Source organism: Eulemur rufifrons, chromosome 1, assembly GCF_041146395.1.
Source record: "Eulemur rufifrons isolate Redbay chromosome 1, OSU_ERuf_1, whole genome shotgun sequence".
In the NCBI taxonomy this organism is placed as follows: domain Eukaryota; kingdom Metazoa; phylum Chordata; class Mammalia; order Primates; family Lemuridae; genus Eulemur; species Eulemur rufifrons.
The window spans coordinates 8,025,763-8,049,273 of record NC_090983.1 but is presented as its reverse complement, the minus strand read 5'-3'; the positions used below and the strand labels follow the sequence as shown (position 1 = coordinate 8,049,273).

Here is a 23,511-nt window from a genome sequence, read left to right as displayed (position 1 = left end):
TTCATGGTTCTTCCTGGATGGACTCTGAGTGTGGTGTATTCCAGTTTATAACAATCCTCTGCTTCCTTCAAAATATAGACACAGTTAACCTGAGTCATCTAGAGGGCCAGCAATCCTTTATGCTAGTTCAAATTATTTTTGTTTCTTGGGGCTATAATTTGCAACTAATTAATCTTATCCTAATCCGCTTCTCTTTAAAAGGGAAAGGGACAAACCAGTGAGTTATAGAGAGAATAACTAGTATATATGTTATTCTTCTTGGGTGGCCATTTATCCTCTTTATGAAGGTGGAGGGCTTAGGGAAATGCTCTCTTTTGGTTGTACCTAGAAAGTTTAAGGTGTGATTGCAGAGACATAGAAGTTGCAAGCAAATTAATGTTTCTCATCAGGTATGCTATTGATCCCCTTCAGTATGTCACTCCCCTTCCCCATCAACCCAAATTACTGTGAAATGTGGAAGCCAAATTGTGCACATATACTATTGCATAAATTTTCAGACACCCTCTTGGGGGAAATAGGTTCTACCCACATCATACTGAGACAATGAATATAGTCATGGCGCTGCATAATGATGTTTTGATCAATGACAGTGGTGGTCCCATAAGATTATAATACCATATTTTTACTGTACCTTTTCTATGTTTGGATACACAAATACTTACTATTTTGTTACAGTTGCCTACAGTATTCAGTACTATAACATGCTGTACAAGTCTGTAGCCTAAGAGCAATAGGCCATACTAAATAGCCTAGGTGTATAGTAGGGTATATCATCTAGGGTTTGTATAAATATACTCTATGATGTTCACACAACAATGAAATCACCTAACAATGCATTTCCCAGAATGTATCTCTTTTGTTAAGCAGCACATGACTGTTTTTTCAATTCTTCTGCTACAATTCCTGGAAAAGTTTTTGGAAATCTTTGAGGTTTGCCTTTCAAACCTCTGACACATTTCACGTCATTTCACTGTTGTTTTACAAAGGTGATTTAGACACAGTCTTTACTCTGAAGGTGCTAATAGTTTCATTAATGTGAAGAAGTCTAATATACTGGTATATAATAATTGCTATAATATCCTCAATAGTGGCAGATGTTTGTTTTTTGAAAGTGAAACAGCAGCTATTTTGTAGCCAACTCTTAAATAAGCAGCTTAATCAGGTAGAGTAATATAATTTGGGTCAAAATTAAGTAACAAGACAGAATTTTATTTTATTTATTTTTTTAAGAGACAGGGTCTTACCCTGTTGCCTAGGCTGGCCTTGAACTCCTGGGCTCAAGCAGTTCTGCCTCAGCTTCCCGTGTATCTAAGACTACGGACAAACCACTGCACTCAGCTGAAAAATGTTTTGAATAACATCAGCTTTATTGAAATTAGTGTATAGTGTAACCATAATGAAGAGGACAATATTAATTTGAATGTATAAGTTCTAGCATTTTAAAATTTGCTTATTGCTTTATAGTCATCCCATAAGTTATACATGATTATAAATGCAGGCATTGTACTTTCTGGTAGTTCAGCCCAGTGTATAAGGTAATTAGTTATTTTATTTTCTTCATAGCAAAATGCATTGATCACTATACCAAACAGTGTGTGGAAAATGCAGATTTGCCTGAAGGAGAAAAAAAACCAATTGACCAGAGATTGGAGGGCATTGTGAATAAAATGTTCCAGCGATGTCTGGATGATCACAAGTATAAGCAGGCTGTCGGCATTGCTCTGGAGACACGAAGACTGGATGTGTTCGAAAAGACCATACTGGAATCGGTAGGTAGCTGTTATTTTAGAGATTGTTGTTGATGAGGAATCAGCAAAGCAAATTATTGAAACTGAAAATCCTATGGGTAGTGAAAAGAAAATCTAGTTTAGAAATAATAAGGTACTCTTTTGCCAGTTGTTTTATATTTATATATGAACCTTGGCTGTTTTGTGTTCATAGACTATCTGCTTTTTATCTTACTACATTTCTTTATTCCTTTGAAATCTTGCATGGGGAAGTTGTATTAATTACCCTGCTCTATTTAAGAAGAACATATTGATAAACTATTTTAATGCATTTATTATAGTTAAAACTACAAACTAGATTCATGGTTTGGGGTTGTTTTGCAATAATTGAGACAGTTGTATTTAATTATAATAATTAAGACAGGGGACTTACCAACAAAGTGGTCAGAAAGGTGCAAGGCTGAGTTAAATGAACATTGATCTGCAGGCCCACTTTGTCTCACCAGCTGTCTCTATGAGCTAGCACTCTGCACTCCAGCCATTTTGGCTGCTGCTTATCGCCTAGATGTGCTCTGCCCAATTTCTCTGCCAAGAATATTTTTCCCATTCCTTCCTTTACCTACTTCATTCCTGTTCATGATTCAGATGTCAGCTCAACTGTTACTAATTTGCAGAGCCTCTGTCAATCCTCAACACCCATACCCTCCTCAACCCCTCCTATAAAGATTAGGTCGTTTCTTTTGTTAATTTCATGGAGCCTGTATATTTTTTGTAGTGTTTATCACTTGTTAATTAGTTGTATTAGTAGGTAGTTAACATCTGTCTTTCCCATGAGATTATAAGCTCCATCAGCACAGGTGCTTTGTGCCTTTTTCACTGTATATCCATCCCTAAAGCCTGAGTCAGTGTTTAGCAATAGTAGTAAGATTTTTCGAATGACCCTTGTTTCAGTCTCAGTTTCCTTTTTGTGCCATTGTAGCCTCTTTTTGTCTTCATGTGAATAAGATTAAAATATTTATTTTCATTCATTCAACAAATATATTTTGAATGCCTGCTATATACTGTTCTAAACATTAGAGATATATAGTAGTCCCCTGTTATCCCCCCTTTCCATGGTTTTGCTTTCCTTGGTTTTAGTTACCTTTAGTCAACCGCAGTCTGAAAATGGTAGATGGAAAATTCCGGAAATAAACAATTCATAAGTTTTAAATTGTGCACTGTTCTGAGTAGTATGATGAATCTCTTTCTATCTCCTTCCATCCTGCCACGACATGAATCATCTCTTTGTCTCTCATATCCATGCTGTATATATTACCTGCCCATTAGTCACTTGAGTAGCTATCTCACTTATCGGATGGACTATCACAGTACCACAGTGCTTGTGTTCAAGTAACCCTTATTTAACTTAATAATGGCCCCAAAGCAGAAGAGAAGTGATGCTTGCAATTCAGATATTCTAAAGAGAAGCCTTAAGGTGCTTCCTTTAAGTGAAAAAGTGAAAGTTTTTAACTTAATAAGGAAAGAAAAAAATTGCTGAGGTTGCTAAGATCTACAATAAGAATGAATCCTTTATCCATGACACTGTCAAGAAGGAAAAAGAAATTTGTGCATTATATATATTCAATACTATCCGTGGTTTCAGGCATCTACTGGAGGTCTTGGAACATATCCCCCTTGGATAAGGGGGGACTACTGTAGTGGCAAACGAGACCCAACAAAGTTCCTACCAAAATCAAACAGTTAGGAGAACCTAGAGGAGAAACAAGCAGTCAAACAAATATACAAGGTAAAGGGTGATAAATGTATTTAAAAAAATAAAGCAGAGTAAGAAATGCATCTCAGTGCACATACCCATCTAGATTCAAACTTAAGTTTTATGAAACAATACCTACCCTTACTACTTGTGATATAAGTCTGATATTTTAAAATTGTATTTCATTTTTTAAAAGAAAATTAACTTGTTACACCCCATTGATTTTATTGCATAGTGGTAAGTCACAGCTTGCTTTTTGAGAAACACTCCTGTAGCTTTTCAGTATGCTTATTTATGTTAAAGGACTCTTACAGGGTGATATCGCAAATATTAGGGGTGCTTTTGAGAGCCACAGGGTAAACACATACGTCAAAGTTTCTTCACAGGGAGAGCACCAGACAGATGTAACAGCACTCAATGCTAGAATCACTCAGACCTGGGGATAGTTCTACACATTGTGTTTCCTGGTCAGTGAGTGAGTATAGACAGTAAGTCATGAGGGAGTCTAGTAGCTAGGTAGGAAGCAGAAAGACTTCAACAGACAATTGAAAAGCATGGCCACTTAGTATATGGACAGTTGTACATACCTTTTTATAGCCAGTGCCACTCAGATTGCAGGATCATATTGGGTTATTAAGTATGGAATGTCTGACTTTTTTAAGTACTAAGTTTGACAGTTGATATCTCTGACATTTCCCTTTGACACTTTTTTTTTTTTTTTTTTTTTTAATTATTGTGAAGGTACATCCTCCTTCTTTCAAATGCAGGTTTTGGCTTTTGGTTATCTTTCAAATTTTTTTAGAGCAATTTTTGCTCTAAAACAAAACCGTGGATAAGTCAAAAATTCATGTTATTTTTGAATATGAGTTCCGTCATGGAACCAATGCAGCACAGATAGCTGGAGATATCAACAAAGTATTTGGGAAGGATGTGGCTAAAAAAACACCCAGTACATTGATGGTTTGAGAGGTTCCATTCTGGTGATTTTAATCTTGAAAATGAGCCATGTGGGTGACCTGAGACCAAGGTGGATAGTGATGAGCCGAAATCTGTAGTGGAAGCAAATCCATCTTAACCTACTTGTGAATTAGCAGCAAGGTTTGACATTACCATTCCAACAATATTGAACCATTTGAAACAAATGGGCAAAGTAAAGAAGCTGAATAGATGGGTACCGCGTGAATTAAATGAGCATCAGAAGAGAAATTATCTTGAAGCTTGCCTTTCTTTGCTGTCACGACATAAAGACGAACCATTTCTACACCGTATTGTTATGTGTGATGATAAATGGATTCTTTTTGACAATTGCAAGCATTCCGGCACAATGGTTGGATAAAGATGAAGTGCTGTGCCGAAACAAAGTCTGAAACTGAATATTCTTCAAAAAAAGCTAATAGTGTCTGTTTGGTGGTTCAGTGCTGGTATTATCTACTACAGCTTTATGAAACCTGGTCAGTCAATTACAGTAGTGGATGTCTACTGCAACTAGTTGGACAAAATGATGAGGATGCTTGTGATTAAGCAACTGAGATTGGTCAATAGAGACAGGCCAATCCTCCTGCAAGACCACATGTCACAAAAAGCAACACTTCTCAAACTATAGAGGCTAGACTTGGAAACTCTCTGTCATCCACCATATTCACCAGATCTTGCACCAACTGTCACTTTTTCCAGCCTTTGGAACACTTCTTGCAAGGAAAAATATTCAATTCTCAACAAGCTGAAATTCTCACAATTTCATCACCACTCGCTCTCCATGTTTCCTCACTGCTGGCATAATAAGCAAGCTACCGTTATGATGGCAAAACTGTGTTGATAGTTTAGGCACATACTTTAATTAATTGTACTGCTTCTTGTTTGAGATATAATAAACTACACTTTTGATTTGAAATCAGACATTTCATATTTAATGACCTGATATTATGGTAAGACTTCAGGACTTAGTGTCAGAAAGACCTAGAACTTTAGCTCTGACAATTAAGGAGTTTAATTAAAAGTTTTTATTAATTTAAAGTTTTATTAAAGGTTGCCTAGATTGACTAAAGAAGCTAGATTAAAATAATTCAATTGCTAAATAAATATAATGCTTCAATAACCAGATAATGATATATTTTTAAATTATGTCTTTCAGAATGATGTTCCAGGAATGCTAGCTTATAGCCTCAAGCTCTGCATGTCTTTAATGCAGAATAAACAATTTCGGAATAAAGTACTAAGAGTTCTAGTTAAAATCTACATGAACTTGGAGAAACCTGATTTCATCAATGTTTGCCAGGTAATTACATTATATTATACTACATCACATTGCACTGTGCTGGGCTACATACATTACACCATATTACTTACGTGTTATTACATTTTATTACATTACTATAGTGGCTTCCTACATGTATCTCAATTAATCTTTTCAACAGCCCTGTGAAGGTAAGGTATGTGATTTATGTTCCTTTTTACTGATAAGAAACTGAATCTCTTGACATTAAAAACCTATTTTGTTATTACTCATTCTTTCTGTGTATTCTTTTTTCATTTTGAAAATAATCCAAGCATTTAAAGAAATTTAGAAACAAAGAAGGTCCAAAAAAATGGTAGAAGAAAAGATAAAAACAATACCTATACTATGCTATGTCATTCTAAAAAGAATTCAAAGTGTAGAAACTATCAATGGTTTCATTACCCAAACACACCCAAAACATTTGGGTATATTTTCTTTATCTCGTGTATGTGTATGAATTGCTTACACATAGAAAAAATATAAAATGAAAAGTAAGTCTTTCCTTTTCACTTTACCTGCGCCTTTTTCCAAAGGTAATGCATAGATGTTTTTCCCCACTTGGCACATATAGGTCTACTGCATTCTTTTAATAGCTGTGTTGTAATTTATTGATTGGAGATGTGCATAGGTTTGCTTTTTAACAATTACTATACTACATTTTTGTAGTGTACATATATACAAATGTATACTGTATACATATATACAAATATATGCTATACTATACATTTTTGTATTCTGCTTAGAACGTACCGTTTTATTGTTATTTCTTCACTATAATGTACTCTAATGTGTTTTCATCCTCTGTACTTCTAAAAACTTTAGATTTAAGCCCTGTTTTTTACAATGCTTTTTAAAGCAAGTTGAAAACAGAAAATGTTGGAAAAAATATATTTAAATCACCCAAAGTCAATATTTTAATTAATATTTTTAAGTTGATTTTTTTATGTCACCCAAAGTCAGTTTCACATTTAACAGTGTACTTCAAGTTTTCTCTGTATAGGTTTTTGGAGTTTTGTTTCTATATAATTTTTAATAGTTTTTAAAAATAGTTTTAAAAAACTCATATGAAAAATATTTATTAGTAGTTTAGAGGCAATTTTATTTCTTTTAGCTATTTTATTCCTAATCCTTTTATAATTTTTAAAAAATTTATTGTATATTTAAAAAATATATTTTTTGAACAGGTGATACAGTCACATGATTTAAAATTCAAAAACAACCATACAGTGTACAGTGAAAAGTCTTCTTTCTATTCCTTCTCTCCAGCTACCAAGTTTTCTTCCCTGGAGGCAAACCGTATCAATTATATGTAGCCTTCAGCTTAACATTTTTCCATTTTCTAACTCTTTACTAGCTCTTGAGCTAACTCTTTCTTGATTGTGCGGTAGTCATTCAGTTCATGTACTTTGCCTTATTTAATCATTCCCCTATATTTGGTCATTTATTTTTGTTTCTATTATTTCCTGTTCTTAATTATAATAACTTTGATTAATGTGTTTATTTTGAAGTTAATTGCTGCCCTCAGGGAACAAGAAAATTTATCTATCTATTTATTTTTTTGAGATAGAGTCTCGTTCTGTTGCCTGGGCTAGAGTGCCGTGGCATCAGCCTAACTCACAGCAACCTCAAACTCCTGAGCTCAAGCGATCCTTCTGCTTCAGCCTCCCGAGTAGCTGGGCCTACAGGTGCATGCCACCACGCCTGGCTAATTTTTTCTATTTTTATTAGAGGCGATCTCACTCTTGCCCAGAGCTGATCTCAAACTCCTGAGCTCCAGCAATCCTCCCACCTTGGCCTCCCAGAGTGCTAGGATTACAGGTGTGAGCCACCGCACCCGGCTAAGAAAATTTAAATTGAGTTCTTAAAGGAAAAATTCTAACCTTTTGGGAAACTTCTGTTAAAACATATGGCAAATCATAAAAATAGTAAGAGAAATGCTTCAAAATGGCAATTTTAATGTCTCTTGTCCTATTAAATATACTATATATTTAATACATATAGTATTGTGTCCAGCACAATATTATGTATGTTAAGTGAATCAATGACTCCCATAATATGGTAAGGCAGAAAATACAAGTTAAGGAGCACTTAGTAAATTATGAATAAGGTTTAAAGAAGCCAAGATTCAGTCAGCAATCAGTACTGAATACTGTATGCTAATTACCAGGCAAAATATTAAGAGCTGTGCGTATAATTTGTATGGATTTTTTCATGGAAGGCAGATGCTATTTTCAGGAAAATTTCACTTAGTGCTCAGTTTAGAAGTAGAGTGCTAGACTAGAAAGCTAGTCTGCCCTAGTTTGCCTCTGCTTATATTTTAAGATTTCCTATATTGTTGACTGTTTCTAAGTACTTTCTAGATGAATTTTTCAATTGTTATGTAATTGTTCTTTATCTCCATTTCAGTGCTTAATTTTCTTAGATGACCCTCAGGCTGTGAGTGATATCTTAGAAAAACTGGTAAAGGAAGACAACCTCTTGATGGCTTATCAGATTTGTTTTGATTTGTATGAAAGTGCTAGCCAGCAGTTCTTGTCATCTGTAATTCAGAATCTTCGAACTGTTGGCACCCCTATTGCTTCTGTGCCTGGATCCACCAATACGGGTACTGTTCCGGGATCAGAGAAAGACAGGTATAAGTATCTTTTTCTGCATCAGAACTAATTGAACAAGCTTTATTTCTTGTGGGGAATAGGTAAAATATTCATACACAGCATTCTAAAAATATATAAATACAACTTTTAGCTTTCATAGATTGTAAGTCTTATTAGGCTGTTGCTCTGTTTTGTACTGGACTAAACACAGTAAGGAAAACCAAAGAAATGGACCCCCCTGAGAAGAAATAGAAGTGATTATCTGATAGGGGGGGCCTATCAGACAACATGTATGCTATTTAATCAACTAAATTAAAATTCTTAGGTGGTTTGGGTAGGCTGCCTTTTAGATGTTAAATATTTGGTTTAGATATTTGGAAAGTAAGAAACGCTCTTAGCTTTTTGTGCTTTTATTAGAACTAACTACACAAATATCTTAGGCTAATACACTATTAAATTTTATTTTCCTTAACACATTTAGACCTCTTAATAAGAATATTTGTGTCTTATTTATGCCTGCTTATTTTTCTTCTAAAGTTGTACACACAGCAGTTCAGAATCATTCTTCGGAAACCTACATAAGATGTTACTCCCCTTTCAACCTCCGGTACCTTCCAAATAAATTTCAAATAAAATTCTAAGCCCTGGAAGTAGCCTATAAGGTTATATATGATCTGGCCTTTCCATACCCTTCACTTCATGTCTTTGTTCCTTATTCATTTCCTTCATGTCACTGGCCTTCTTGCTGGTTCTCAAACATACCAAAAATATTACTGCCCCACTAAGGTTTTCTTGAATTTTAGTTTTTATTTGTTTTCTTCTCTTGCTTTATATTTCTTCTTTGGGGGCCTCCTCCCTTTGTGTCCATCTTCTGTATTTATCACTTTCTTTTGAATCCTTTTCTATTTCAATTCTTTTTCTTTTAATTGGGTAATAATTTAAATATAATAAAATATACATGTCAGTGAGTTTTAAAAATATAAACACCCATGTCACCAACACTTCTGTTGTTATCTCAGAAAATTCCTTTGTGACTTTTGCAGTCAACCTCCTGCCCCCAAGACAACCACTGTTTTGATTTCTGTTGCCATAGATTAGTTTTGCTAGTTCTTGAGTTTCATAAAAATGGGATTCTGGGTTTTCTCACTCAGGATAATATCTGTGGTATATATCTGTGGTCTTGGGTAAATCAGTAACTGATTCCTTTTTATTGCTGAGTAGCATTTCACTGTACAAATATATCACTGTTTATCCATTCTTCTACTGATGGACGTTTGGGCTGTGTCTGGTTATTGACCATTAAGAACAAGGCTTCTCTGAACGTTCTTGTACAAGGCTTTTTGTAGACAGATGTTTTTATTTCTATCTGGTAAATACCTTGGAGTGGAATAGCTAGATCATAGGACTAATGTTTAACTTTGTAAGAAACTGCCAAACTTTTACAATGTTGTACCATTTTACCATCTCACCAGCAATTCTGAGCATTCCAATTGTTCTGTGATTTGCCAACATTTGATGTTATCTGTCTTTTTAATACTACTCTTTCAAGTGGTGTAAAGTGATGTTTTCGTTGTTATTTTTTCTTTTCTTTCTTTTTTTCCCCCAGTTTTTCAAAGAAATGGGATCTCCCTATGTTGCCCAGGCTGGAGTGCAGAGGCTACTCATAGGCATGATCGTAGCACACCACAGCCTTAAACTCCTGGGCTCAAGCAATCCTCTTGCCTTAGCCTCCCAAGTAGTTGGGACTATAGGCACATGCATGCCCCTGCCCCGGGCTTTCGTCGTGATTTTAATAGAAATCATTTGTCAGATATATATGTGAGGAATATTTTCTCCTAGGCTTTATTTAGCTTGTCTTTTCATTTTTTTAGTGTGTCTCTTGATGAGCATAAGTTTTTAGTTTTGAAGAATCCAATTTTCCATTTTGGAGTCCCTTCTAAGAAATTCTTTGCCAGCCTCATGGTTTCAAAGATAATCTGCTATATTTTCTTCTAGAAACTATATAGTATTAGATTTTATATTTAGGCCTGTGATGGATCTCAGTTTAAATTTCTGTATATGATGTGAGATAGGAATAAAGATTTTGTACTGTCTGAGGGATGGACACGCTTGAAGCTCTGACTCAGGTGGGGCAAGGGCAATATACATAACCTAAACATTTGTACCCCCATAATATGCTGAAATTAAAAAAAATAGAAAAAACATTTTTGTTTTTTCCCCATATGGATATCTAGTTGTTCTATCACTTTTTATTTAAAAGATTATCCTTTCCCTGTTGAATTGCCTTGGAGCCTTTGGCAAAAAAAAAGACATGTTTATGTCTTTATAGATTTTTTCCTATTCTTTTCCATTGATCTGTAGGCATGCCTTGGAAATAATAGGTTCAGTTCTACACCACTGCAGTAAAAAAAAAAATATTGCAATATCTTGTCTTTCTTTTCTTAAAGCATTATATGTTGTGTTTATTTGCTTACGTGTCCCTTCTGAGTTAATCTTCACTTCTGAAATGATTATTTTTTCCTCTTTCATTTCCAATTTTTCCCTAGTTCTAGCATGTTAATATGTCTTTTACCTCTTTTGAAGTAATTTCTTCTTATAATGTTGTATGGGATTTTAGTTTGATCCTTTTCTGTGTCTCTTACAGAAATTAGTTTTTCTAAACTTTTATAAGGGAGGCTTAAGGTAGTTTTCAGTTTCACTGCTCACTAGAACTTCCTGTTCTGTTGTGTTTTTGAAGTATTAAACAAAATGGTGGCTTATGTTCTGATATCTCCTGGCTTTGTTTCCTTTCCCATTTTTATTTGGACCTTCTTTTTCTTTGTCCTTGCCTTCTTTTTTTTTTTTTTTTTAATATGGAACACTTCACGAATTTGCATGTCATCCTTGCACAGGGGCCATGCTAATCTTCTCTGTATCGTTCCAATTTTAGTATATGTGCTGCCGAAGCGAGCACTGTCCTTGCCTTCTTTATTTGGATTTTCTGCCCAGTATTTTCTCCTCAGTATGGTGCTTTGACCTGGAAGGGAGTGTTGGCCAGTTAGTTTTATAAGTAGTTGGGGTCCCAGCTGCTTCATTGTAGACTGGTTTCATAGCTTGACTGTTTTGGGAATGGGGGATATATTTTGTCATCTGTTCTTATTGTATTTGTTGTTCATGGATTATGCTTACCTAGTTGCTTTGTATATTTATTTGGAGGAAATTCAATAACTGGGCTACTTCTGTCTTGGAGATACCTGGAATTTTTTCTTAGTGATAATGATAATAAAGTAAACATTTTCTTGCAAAATAATTAATTTGGACATGGTTCAGATCTGTGGTATAAATTGAACATTCTATTCAGAAAAGAGTTATCAGATTATTGATTGTTGGATCTCTTCATTTTAGTGACTCAATGGAAACAGAAGAAAAGATAGGTAGTGTGCTTGTAGGAAAGACACCAGAAGCGGTGAGTATGCTGTTTGAAGTTGAGATTGCTATTTAACATATATTCCCACAGTACACTGTAAATACTTTCCAGTACATATTACATACCTGCTTTTATGAATGTTTATTATTAAATTTGATACCAAAGTCATTTTATAAAAATGAATTTTCTGTAAAAAGTAAAATTTTATTGATCCAAAAAAGCACTTAGAAGAAATCAAATCCTTAGATCCTTACCAAAGAATAATCTCTGTACAAAATAAATTCAAGTTACCTGTCACAGGGTGAGAAAAAAATATGGCCTCTAACAAAAGGCAACTTTTCATATAGAGTTAATGTTGTTTTTAATATCCATGGTGTATGGATGGGTGGGGGAAATATTAGAGCAATGGTCTGTTGAATGTAAATCCTTCCTCCATTAGGACTTAGGTTTCTAATGCTCAGGTACGTAAACTTTAACTGTTCTTCAGCTGGGTGGAGAGTTATGTTAATGGCTTGATAGTTCATGAGATCATATGTATGTGTTGATTAAAGATACTTTGTTTTCTCAATTTTAAGTAGGGAGATTTCATCTAACTTTTAAATTGACTATAAAAAGTAATTTTCCTGCATTTCATTAATAATTATTCTTTCCCAGTTTTTAAAAAAATATTAAAATATTTTACATTGGCTGCTAGTTGGGAATGAATTATATTCTTCCATCAAGCTGGTATCATATCTCAATTGCATCTAATAAAGAAATAAAGAAATTCTTCCTCTCAAGTAAATAATTGAGTTTTCTGGATCTTATTAAAATATAAGTTTTACTAACTACTTGAATTTCACTGGTTTAGGGCCGATGAAATAAAAGTTGGCTTAGTGGATTTCAATAATAGTGATATGAATTTTCATTCTTTGTTTTGGTAGAGTCCAGAGCCCAAGGACCAGACTTTGAAAATGATTAAAATTTTAAGTGGTGAAATGGCTATTGAGTTACACTTGCAGTTCTTAATACGAAACAATAACACTGACCTCATGATTCTAAAAAACACAAAGGTAGGAAATTCATCTATAATGAGGTTTTTTTCCTTACATCTCTTTTTTTCTTTATATTTCTTTGTTGAATGAAAGTACTTATATTTATTTCCTTTTGAATACTTTGTTGTATTTTATTCTTAAGGAAATAAGTAAGTTTTTATTAAAAAAAAATGGGTAAACCTCTTGGACTTGTTGGAAAGGGAAGGGAATTAGCAATGAAATTTTTCCTTTTTTTTTTTTTTAGAATTTTTTATCTTAATGTATACATGTGGCAGTTGGACAAATAGTGCAATCAGAATATTAATATAGTTTATGTGTCTGTATTTCCCATTGAACCAAGAACTCCTTGAGAGCAGAATTTTTACCTTGTTGTTACAGCCTTTGTTGAGATACTGATTGTGACAATTATTACTGCTAATTTTAATTTTTGAACAGCTAATATATTTGTTTGGTTCAAAAATGTTTTAATATGCAAAGATATATAGCATGAAAAGTCTTCCTTCCTTCCCTCTCTCTTATTTACCGAATACCCCTACCTAAGGTCATTTATTATTTTTTTAAATTCCCTGTACTAGTCACTGATTAATCAGTTGTTTGATTGAAGCATATGTAATAATGCTTTTTGAAGCTTTTGATACAATTTTTACAAATGGTAAAAAGGTACAGATTCACATAATTTGTACTTATGACAATTATCTGAAGCTAGTCTTTATGATATAGTGCCTTTAAAATAAAATTATTTGGTGGCTGCCAGAGGTGCTGGCTTGAAGAGGTGCAGCACCGTTCCTCAGGTTACCCCAACACCTTAGGGACCTTGGGCAAGATGCTAAAGAGAAATGGCAAGTGAAATTATTTAGAAACTAAAGAATAGAAAATCTGCTACCTAATAAATTCCCACCTAAAACGTGCTATTGAGCTCAGAATAAAACTGCAGTAAAACTATTTGACTTGATTGTTTTCATAAACTAGCTATTTAGTCTTTATAAAGAAATACCCAAGATCTGTATTTTAAATCTTAGTTCAATTTGTTCATGTTTCTGCCACAAAATAGGGCCTCTGACCGTGTGTGTGAGCATGTGCATGTGTGAATACTTTGCCAATGATAAAAAAATCTGTGTTTGTTTTTAAAGGATGCAGTACGGAATTCTGTATGTCACACAGCAACAGTTATAGCAAATTCTTTTATGCACTGTGGGACTACCAGTGACCAGTTTCTTAGGTAAATATACTTGATGATTTCCACTTTGGTTTAAAATCATCTTTAACAAAGAATGTGTTGACATTTTTCCATGGATATGGAGAGCTTTCCCTACTGACCAGTCTTGAATTCTAAATTACATTTTTGCTATTTTATATATTTTTTATTGCACATGCCTACTTGTTTTAAGGTGAAATTAATTCCTTTATTAGTTGGCTTGATTATAGGCTTTTGAAAGAAATATATTAAGCTCTGAAAATTTAATATAATTTTGCTTTTGTTCATAGTGGAATTACATATCATGCATTAAAAAGTCCTCAAAATATTAAGAACTTAGGAGGTAAAATAGAATCAGCAGTAACTTGAGATCCACAAAATAAAATGATTTGAAAGGGTCCAAGGTAAAATTTTAATGCGTTTGACCTTAGTGTTAAAAAGCTTTGTGGAATTCATTTGTTTTATAGTAGCATTACTAAGTTTTCTTTTCTTACAGAGATAACTTGGAATGGTTGGCCAGAGCTACTAACTGGGCAAAATTTACTGCTACAGCCAGTTTGGGTGTAATTCATAAGGTAATGTATATTCATTGGTATGAACAGGCATCAGAACAGAAGCAGTTTTTCTGGGGTTAAGAAACAATAAAAGTTTATAGTTCATTGACAAGTACATTTTGTTAAGTCAGATCAGTCATCTTACAGGGAAGGATAAAGTAAATAAGATTAAAATACATATGTGTATGTTTGTTTTTAATAAAAAGTAGAATTCCTTTTCCTATGAAGACTTTCTAAGCCGTTGAAATGATGAATTAAAATGGTATTTGATGTTTAAGATGAATGTGGACAAATGTTATAAAACAAAGGAAAAAGATTGAAGCATTTGTGATACATTTTCTAACCAGGATATGACTAGGTCTCTTAAAGGCTGTCCTTTCGTTTGAGTGATAAACTTGTACGGGAGAGAGCACCTACCGCCTTCTCTTTCAGCAAGGGAATGTTCTGGGGGAAAGGAAGTAATCATAGAAAATGTTATGTCTTTTGACATCTTTGTCATGACTCACACTTATAGGGTCATGAGAAGGAAGCATTACAGTTAATGGCAACATACCTTCCCAAGGACACTTCTCCAGGATCAGCCTATCAGGAAGGTGGAGGTCTCTATGCATTGGGTCTTATTCATGCCAACCATGGTGGTGATATAATTGACTATCTGCTTAATCAGCTTAAGAATGCCAGCAATGATGTAAGTACTAAAATGGAAAACTAAATTTCCATTATTTAAGAGACCAGGAAAACATTATATTTGCCAAAGTATTTTAGTGAATGGCAATTTTGTTGGATTTGGGAATACCCAAAACAGAATATTCTCATAGTTTTTTTTTCCCTAAGGTAATTCCCTTCTGTTCTCTGTAAGCTAAAATTGTACTTCTCAGTCCTTTAAACCTTGTGTGTGGTAAGCAAAACAAAGCAACAAGTACTTGTAAAACATAAATTGTATTCCCACACTTCAGAGTGTTAGAATATTATAACTACAAGTGACCTTAGTTTTCATCTAATCTAACCCCCTAACATTTTAGAGGAAACTAAGGCCCAAAGAAATTGTACATATTCTCTCAGAAATCAGAATTATTGCTTGTTTGATCTTTGATAATTTTTTTTAATGTAAATCTTTTGGAAAAACATTAGTTAGCCCTTTTCTTATTTTAAGGAACCTTAAAATATTAATAGGATTTTAGACTTTAACTTGTATGTTAGAATAAACTCTTTTAGAAGGCTACCAGGAGAGTAGTTAAGTGAGCCAGAAAACCTTATACTTTAGTAAAAAGATTGAAGCCGGTAGGATGAGCTTTCTCAGTTAATAATTTTCCCATCCACAAATCTTTGTACATGTACACACATCTTTACCTCATTTCCTCTGATCTCAAGTAAAAATTTTCTTATCTGACAGAGTTTGTGGTTACAAAAAACAACAGCAATAGACAGCATTAGAAACCTCCTCTGACTCACTTAAACTAGGAGTTTATTAGAAATAGCTTATGTATTAATAATTAATAGAAAAGCTAATGAACCAATTCTCACAAAGGTTAAGAGCCAGGGCAGTTCCAGGGATGTAGATAACAGGAACTCAGAATTGTGTTTTCAGACCCTGCTATCAGGATGAATGATCTTGAAACATTTTTGGTCATTGTGTCATTCCACTTAAGAAAGATTAAAATTCCAGAGGAGCATCCTATTGGCCTGCCTTGGGTTACAGGCCCACACTTTGGCTAGGGGAAGGTGGGAGCTTCTTAAATGATGGTCCTCCCAAGACTAACCAGTGAGGGAGGAGTATTCCCAAAGCAAGGTTGGGGTGCTGTTACCAATAATAGGATACTATGCATTCAAAATTGACAGATAACCACTGAAGTCTCCTTTTCAAATGAAGATCAACTTTGTACTCTTTCTCCCACTTTTTTTACAACCATGTTCCATCAAATACCTTTTTCTCCTCTGTCCTTAGCTGCTTCTATCCTGCGTCCTTTCCTTCAGCCCATAAGCATCCTCAGGTCTTGCCTATCTTAAAAAAAAAAAATCTTTCCTTGACGCTTGTATCTCCCTCTTGGTTGTTGTCCAGCCTTTCTGCTCTTTTTCTCATGTAAACTTATTGAAAGAGAGTTGTACTCCATCAACTTTTTTCTCCCATTCACTTCTCAACTCATTATTTTTTTTCTTTTTCTTTTTTTAATTTTAATTTTTTTTTCTTTTTTCTTCTTTTTTTTCCTTTTTTCTTTTTTATGTATGGGGCAGGGAAGGGGAGGGGCAGGTGGACAGGTGGGGCAGGTGGGAGTCAACTCATTATTATTTTGTAACAGCAAGCATCATTCTACTGAAACTGAAATTGCTGAGGTTACCACTGACCTTCTGATTATCAAATGCTTTGATCATTATTGCTGAGCCAACCTCTGCATATTTAATATCGAAATGTATTTTGAAATTAGAATGAAAGCTTGGATTTTAAGTATAGTGTACCAAATCAATGGAGTCAATGTTTTTTCCCTAGATTGTTCGACATGGAGGCAGTCTGGGCCTTGGTTTGGCTGCCATGGGAACTGCACGCCAAGATGTGTATGATTTGCTAAAAACAAACCTTTATCAGGATGATGCTGTGACAGGTAAGCATTTCTTTCTAAAGACAACAAACTTGAGTATTAATTAATGTAATTATAATATTTGTTTTCTGCCTATATTTTGTAGCCTTTTACAATTCTAATGGATTTCTCTACTTGAAGAGGGAGTAGATTTTGCTCCATTTGTCATACTTGCCTTTTAAAAACATGTTTTGTGGCCGGGCGCGGTGGCTCACGCCTGTAATCCTAGCACTCTGGGAGGCCGAGGTAGGCGGATCGTTTGAGCTCAGGAGTTCGAGACCAGCCTGAGCAAGAGTGAGACCCCATCTCTACTAAAAATAGAAAGAAATTATATGGACAGCTAAAAATACATATAGAAAAAATTAGCCGGGCATGGTGGCTCATGCCTGTAATCCCAGCTACTCGGGAGGCTGAGACAGGAGGATCGCTTGAGCTCAGGAGTTTGAGGTTGCTGTGAGCTAGGCTGACGCCACGGCACTCACTCTAGCCTGGGCAACAGAGTGAGACTCTGTCTCAAAAAAAATAAATAAATAAATAAAAATAAAAACATGTTTTGTGATATATAGACTTCCCGAATGTTATATCTTGTGTGTCTGCACAAGCAATATAAAATAATTGGATTTTTGCACATAGGCTTTATTAGAGTGATCTACTTTTATTATTCTATATTGCTTGTTGATAATGTAGGAAAAATGTCATAATGTCTTCTTTGAAATCACTGTAGGATTTGATGGTATATTCTGTCAAAGTTTAAAAGGAAAACAGCTATAAATGTATGGATGTACTTCCACATAAAGTATCCTCCTTTTTATTAAGTGGTTTGAAAAAGTGCTATCAGAAGCTAATGGTTCTTTTGGTAGTTAATGCTAGTAGGTGGTACTTTCAATTGGATGTTTTATTAACTTGAGTTACAAATACAACTCTTAATAATGTTTTACTCTTTACTTATTAGGGGAAGCAGCTGGCCTGGCCCTAGGTTTGGTTATGTTGGGCTCTAAAAATGCCCAGGCTATTGAGGACATGGTTGGCTATGCACAAGAAACTCAACATGAGAAGATTCTGCGTGGTCTTGCAGTTGGCATTGCATTAGTGATGTATGGAAGAATGGAAGAGGCTGATGCTCTCATTGAATCTCTCTGTCGTGATAAGGTGGGATCACGTTTATCCTCTTTTCCCCTGTATCCCTCACTCTCCAGTTATCTATGGCATGTCAAAAACACTTATCTTCACTGGAAATTAACTTTTTTCCCGTCAGAACACCTAGATACTTGTTTATAAAACTTCTTGCAAGATATATAAAGCCTAATAGAATTAAGAAAGAAAAACACTGATTAGAAGAGGTGAATGGGAGTAATTTGAGGGTTTTAAATTTAGCCACAATGTCAGATCAGTGATATTCAGATAAACAGATCCAGAATAGTTCTTTAGTAATGTAAAAGTTAATCAACTTTTAGAAGTAATGTTTTTGGAATGATTTTATAGTTTTTTTATAAGATACAAAGTTCACTTCATTATTTCATAAGAAAACAATACGAGTCTCTATACTTATTTATTTGGGTGAGGTTTTTTTGCTTGCTTTTTGTTGTTTTATAATGATACTGTATATGATAGATAGGTCATCAGTGATAAGTAATACTGTCCTGTTTAATCTGATTTAAAAGAACCATTGCTATAGTTTATTGATAAAATTGCCAATTAATTTGTTCAGTTATTAGACTTCATATCTTTTTGACTCAGCAGTCAGTGCCCAGGAATTAAATAAGGTAAAAATCAGAATGTGGAATTAGAAGCCAGCTTCTTTGTTTGATAAATGGAAATTAACCGCCATAGTATGTTAGTACTGACTTGAGTTTTTATTTCTTAGAAAGTATGAGGCAGGACAAGAATATTGTACAGAATATTGGGAATTAAGAGCAATTAATTCCTTCTATATTATAGTCTTTTATTTCTCTATTCATTTAAAAAACTACCAACTACAAAAGAGTTCTCCTTGAGTTCATTTCCTACCTAAAACCAGCTTACCTGGTGGATGCCACTATGCCTTTTAGACTATAAAAGTCACTGTTTAGGCCGGGCGCGGTGGCTCACGCCTGTAATCCTAGCACTCTGGGAGGCCGAGGCAGGTGGATCGCTCAAGGTCAGGAGTTCGAGACCAGCCTGAGCAAGAGCGAGACCCCGTCTCTACTAAAAATAGAAAGAAATTATATGGACAACTAAAATATATATAGAAAAAATTAGCCGGGCATGGTGGCGCGTGCCTGTAGTCCCAGCTACTCGGGAGGCTGAGGCAGTAGGATCGCTTGAGCCCAGGAGTTTGAGGTTGCTGTGAGCTAGGCTGACGCCATGGCACTCACTCTAGCCCGGGCAACAAAGTGAGACTCTGTCTCAAAAAAAAAAAAAAAAAAAAAGTCACTGTTTAAAATGGTATGTTGATGATTAATGTTGAATTACTCTTTCTTAGGACCCAATTCTTCGACGATCTGGGATGTATACTGTAGCCATGGCCTATTGTGGCTCTGGTAACAACAAAGCTATTCGACGCTTGCTACATGTTGCTGTAAGTACACTGACCTTTCTTGGGAATGGGATATAAGGGAAAGCTTGCAGATGGACAGTAAATGTCTAGGTGACTGCAGCACCCACACCACATGATCAGCACCAGTGGTTTCAGATTGAGATTCTTATTTACTGGACACAGTAGGCCATAACCTAGTACTAAGTTCACTAAACTTTTCGGAAGGATATAGGACCATATAACTGTGTCCGTATGAATGGAAGTCTTTAAAGCCATTCAGGTGCAGCTTCTGAAACCCCACTCCAAGGGACTACCCTCATTTGTAAGGGATGAGATGATGTGAGTGTGTGCAACCACTCTAGGATAGGGAAATCTAATGAACAACAGGAACTATTTCTTTTTACAGTCAGTGAACTTGGTTTCTAGGTACCCCTAAGGGACATGCTCTATTATAAAAGACGCACTACACAGGAAAGCCAATGCCTATGTTTTCCAAAAGGCTTTCTCCACTCATGGTCCTCTTAATACAAGTGTAGTTTATCAGCAGTAATATTGCCTGGCCACACGGTAGACATTCCACATAAGTTTTAACTCAGTAATTTTCAATCATCATGGTGCTGTGAGAAGGTAAATCAAGGTCACCTTCCCTTGCAGAAAGGCTTACAGCTGTTATTAACTTCTTTTTCCCAGAGATGATCACATTCCCAATATTTATTAGTAATTTTTCCTTTATCAGTGCAGTATGTGGTGTGTTCTAAATGCTTATATTGTGCTTGACATATTTTTTTGGAAACAACACTGAAGGAATTGTTATATTTTCAGTGTACCCCATAAAAGCTATAATGCAGCTGAAATAGTCTTAAGTAGCCTTGAATCTTAAACTTACCAAGCTTTAAAGACTTCTCAGGCCGGGCGTGGTGGCTCACGCCTGTAATCCTAGCACTCTGGGAGGCCGAGGCGGGTGGATCGCTCGAGGTCAGGAGTTCGAGACCAGCCTGAGCAAGAGTGAGACCCCGTCTCTACTAAAAATAGAAAGAAATTATATGGACAACTAAAATATATATATACAAAAAATTAGCCGGGCATGGTGGCACATGCCTGTAGTCCCAGCTACTCGGGAGGCTGAGGCAGTAGGATCGCTTAAGCCCAGGAGTTTGAGGTTGCTGTGAGCTAGGCTGACGCCACGGCACTCTCTCTAGCCCGGGCAACAAAGTGAGACTCTGTCTCAAAAAAAAAAAAAAAAAAAGACTTCTCAGCCCTAAAATGAAATTATCCAATGACATTTTCTAAATTGGGGAAAGACTTTTTAAAAAATATATGTCTTTATTTTTTTAATTCATTTATTATGGATTTAAGGTGTGTAACATGATGTTTTGATATCCATATGCATAATGAGGGAAAAACATTCTATTAAGAAATAATATATTAATGAGGTCTAATTTACATTTGAATGATGTGGTCCTCATATCAGTTTAGTAATAGAATGTGTGGTGTAATGTAATCATCTTGAACTTTTTCCCTTAGGTAAGTGATGTTAATGATGATGTCAGGAGGGCAGCAGTAGAATCTCTTGGGTTCATTCTATTCAGGTAATAATTTCTAACTTCTGATGCTGTTTATATCCCATTTCTTTTTGTCGTCAGTAACTAAATAGAAACTAAATACCTGAGGAATATATCTAGGTTCAGAGTGAGAGCGATTTAACAATAAAATTAATACTGTTCTTCTGAAAAAGAATAAAGTATGTCCTGGTATTCTGAGAGCCTATTTGAGAAGTGGTAAAACAATATAATTATTTCTCTTCATATTTACATAGCATTCTGCTTATTCATTTAATTTTTTAAATCTAAAAATAACTCCTCTTTACGTATATTGGTGATTCAGATGGGATGTTATCTCTTACATAGGTTTGTAAAGTTTTTGAAGTGTTTTAATAAGAGTAAAAGGTAATAGGCCTTGTTTAAATGCAAAAGGGTAAACATTTTGCAGATTAAAGAAAATTATTTTGGATTTACAGATGTGGAAATGCCCTTGGCAATATAATGTAGTTGTGTTTAAGAAGGCACACTCTAAACCAATCTGCCTAGGTTGAATCCTGGTTCAGCTTCTTACTAGCTGAACTAGCTGAGTGACTTTGGGCAAGTTATTCAACCTCTTTGAGCCTTAGTTTTCTTATCTTTAAAATAATAGTATATATTCGAGATTTTTTTTAATGATTTTTTTTGATGATTAATTGAATTAATATATCTAGTGCCTTTAGAACATTGTCTGTAAGCACTACCTAAGTGTATGTTAATATTGGTAATTGTAGCAGTTGTAGTTAGGGTGGTGGTGGTGGTGGTGGTGCATGTAATGGTACTTCTTCTAGTAGTTCTCATTACTGTCCACTTAGCTCCAATCTCAAATCTCAGTGTTTTAGCTAAGGTACAGGCACACCTCATTTTATTGTGCTTTGCTTTATTGTACTTTGCATATACTGCATTTGTTACAAATTGAAGGTTTGTGGTGACCCTGTGTTGAACAGTCTATTAGCACCATTTTTCTAACAGCATGTGCTCACTTTGTGTGTCTGTGTCACATTTTGATAGTTCTCTCAATATTTCAAACTCTTTCATTATTATTATTGTACCTGTTATGGTGATCTGTGATGAGTGATCTTTGATGTTACTGTTGCAGTTGTTTTGGGGGCATCACCAACTGCATCCTTATAAGATGGTGAACTTAATTGATAAATGTTGTATGTGGTCTGACTGCTCTACCCATCGGCCATTCCCCTGTCTCTCTCCCTTTCATCAGGCCTCCCTATTCCCTGAGACACAATAATATTGAAATTAGACCAATTTATAGCCTTAAAATGGCCTCTAAACATGGAAGTAAAAGGAAAAGTCGCATGTCCCTCACTTTAAATCAAAAGCTAGGAATAATTAAGCTTACTGAAGAGCTGGGCGTGGTGGCATGCACATGTGGTCCCAGCTACTTGTAAGATTGAGGTGGGAGGATCTCTTGAGCTCAGAATTTCAAGGCTGCAGTGAGCTGTGATCGCACCACTGCACTCTAGCCTGGGCAACAGAGCGAGACTCCATCTCTTGAGGGGGGAAAAAAAAGCTTAGTGAAGAAGGCATGTAGGCCAATAGCTAGGCCTCTTGTGCGAAACAGCCATATTTTGAATGCAAAGGAAACATTCTTGAAAGAAATTAAAAGTGCTACTCCAGTGAACATGGGTGGTAAGAAGGCAAAACAGCCTTACTGCTAATAGGGACAAAGTTTTAGTTCTGGATGGAAGATCAAACCAGGCACAGCATTCCCTTAGGCCAACGCCTAGTCCAGAGCAAGGCCCTAACGCTCTTTAATTCTGTGAAGGCTGAGAGAGGTGAGGAAACTACAGAAGAAAAGTTTGAAGCTAGCAAAGTTTGGTTCCTGAGGATTAGGGAAAGAAGCCGTCTCCATAACATAAAGGTGCAAGGTGAAGCAGCAAGTGCTGATGTAGAAGCTGTAACAAGTTATCCAGAAGATCTAGCTAAAATAATTGATGAAAGTGGTTATACTATAAAAGATTTTCAGTGAAAATGCAACAACTTTCTATTGGAAGAAGATGCCATCTAGGACTTTCAAAACTAGAAAGGAGAAAGCAATGCCAGGCTTTAAATCTTCAAAGGACAGACTGACTCTTGTTTTTCTTTCTTTCTTTTTTTTTTTATTACTATTTTTTTGCGTTAACGGTACTGCCCTCACTATTTGTTCATTGGACAGTAGCGCTACCCCAAGAAAAGAATGGTTAAAGACTGACTCTCTTGTTAGAGGCTAATTCAGTGAGTGACTTTAACTGAAGCCGGTGCTCATTTACCATTCCAAAAATCCTAGAGCCCTGAAGAATTACGCTGTATT

General features: G+C 35.3%; 1 protein-coding gene, 1 non-coding gene and 1 pseudogene across 4 annotated transcripts in view; 1 reads left to right on the top strand and 2 right to left on the bottom strand.

Moving 5' to 3' along the window:
* PSMD1 (proteasome 26S subunit, non-ATPase 1) overlaps window positions 1–23,511 on the top strand; it is a 99,854-nt gene that overhangs the window by 8,678 nt on the left and 67,665 nt on the right. For all 3 annotated transcript variants that reach the window (XM_069471136.1, XM_069471040.1, XM_069470949.1), the window contains 12 exons: window positions 1,564–1,769; window positions 5,612–5,755; window positions 8,162–8,388; window positions 11,734–11,794; window positions 12,679–12,807; window positions 13,920–14,008; window positions 14,481–14,559; window positions 15,053–15,226; window positions 17,024–17,135; window positions 18,064–18,260; window positions 19,573–19,668; window positions 21,151–21,215. In XM_069471136.1, coding sequence (XP_069327237.1) covers window positions 1,668–1,769; window positions 5,612–5,755; window positions 8,162–8,388; window positions 11,734–11,794; window positions 12,679–12,807; window positions 13,920–14,008; window positions 14,481–14,559; window positions 15,053–15,226; window positions 17,024–17,135; window positions 18,064–18,260; window positions 19,573–19,668; window positions 21,151–21,215 — 1,475 coding nt within the window. In that variant the 5' untranslated portion in view covers window positions 1,564–1,667. The remainder of the gene's footprint in view (window positions 1–1,563; window positions 1,770–5,611; window positions 5,756–8,161; window positions 8,389–11,733; window positions 11,795–12,678; window positions 12,808–13,919; window positions 14,009–14,480; window positions 14,560–15,052; window positions 15,227–17,023; window positions 17,136–18,063; window positions 18,261–19,572; window positions 19,669–21,150; window positions 21,216–23,511) is intronic.
* On the bottom strand, window positions 11,196–11,302 carry LOC138387734 (U6 spliceosomal RNA). Its single transcript, XR_011233958.1, has one exon. It is a non-coding gene; the product is annotated as a U6 spliceosomal RNA (small nuclear RNA).
* Window positions 23,231–23,402, bottom strand: LOC138388094 (U4atac minor spliceosomal RNA; annotated as a pseudogene).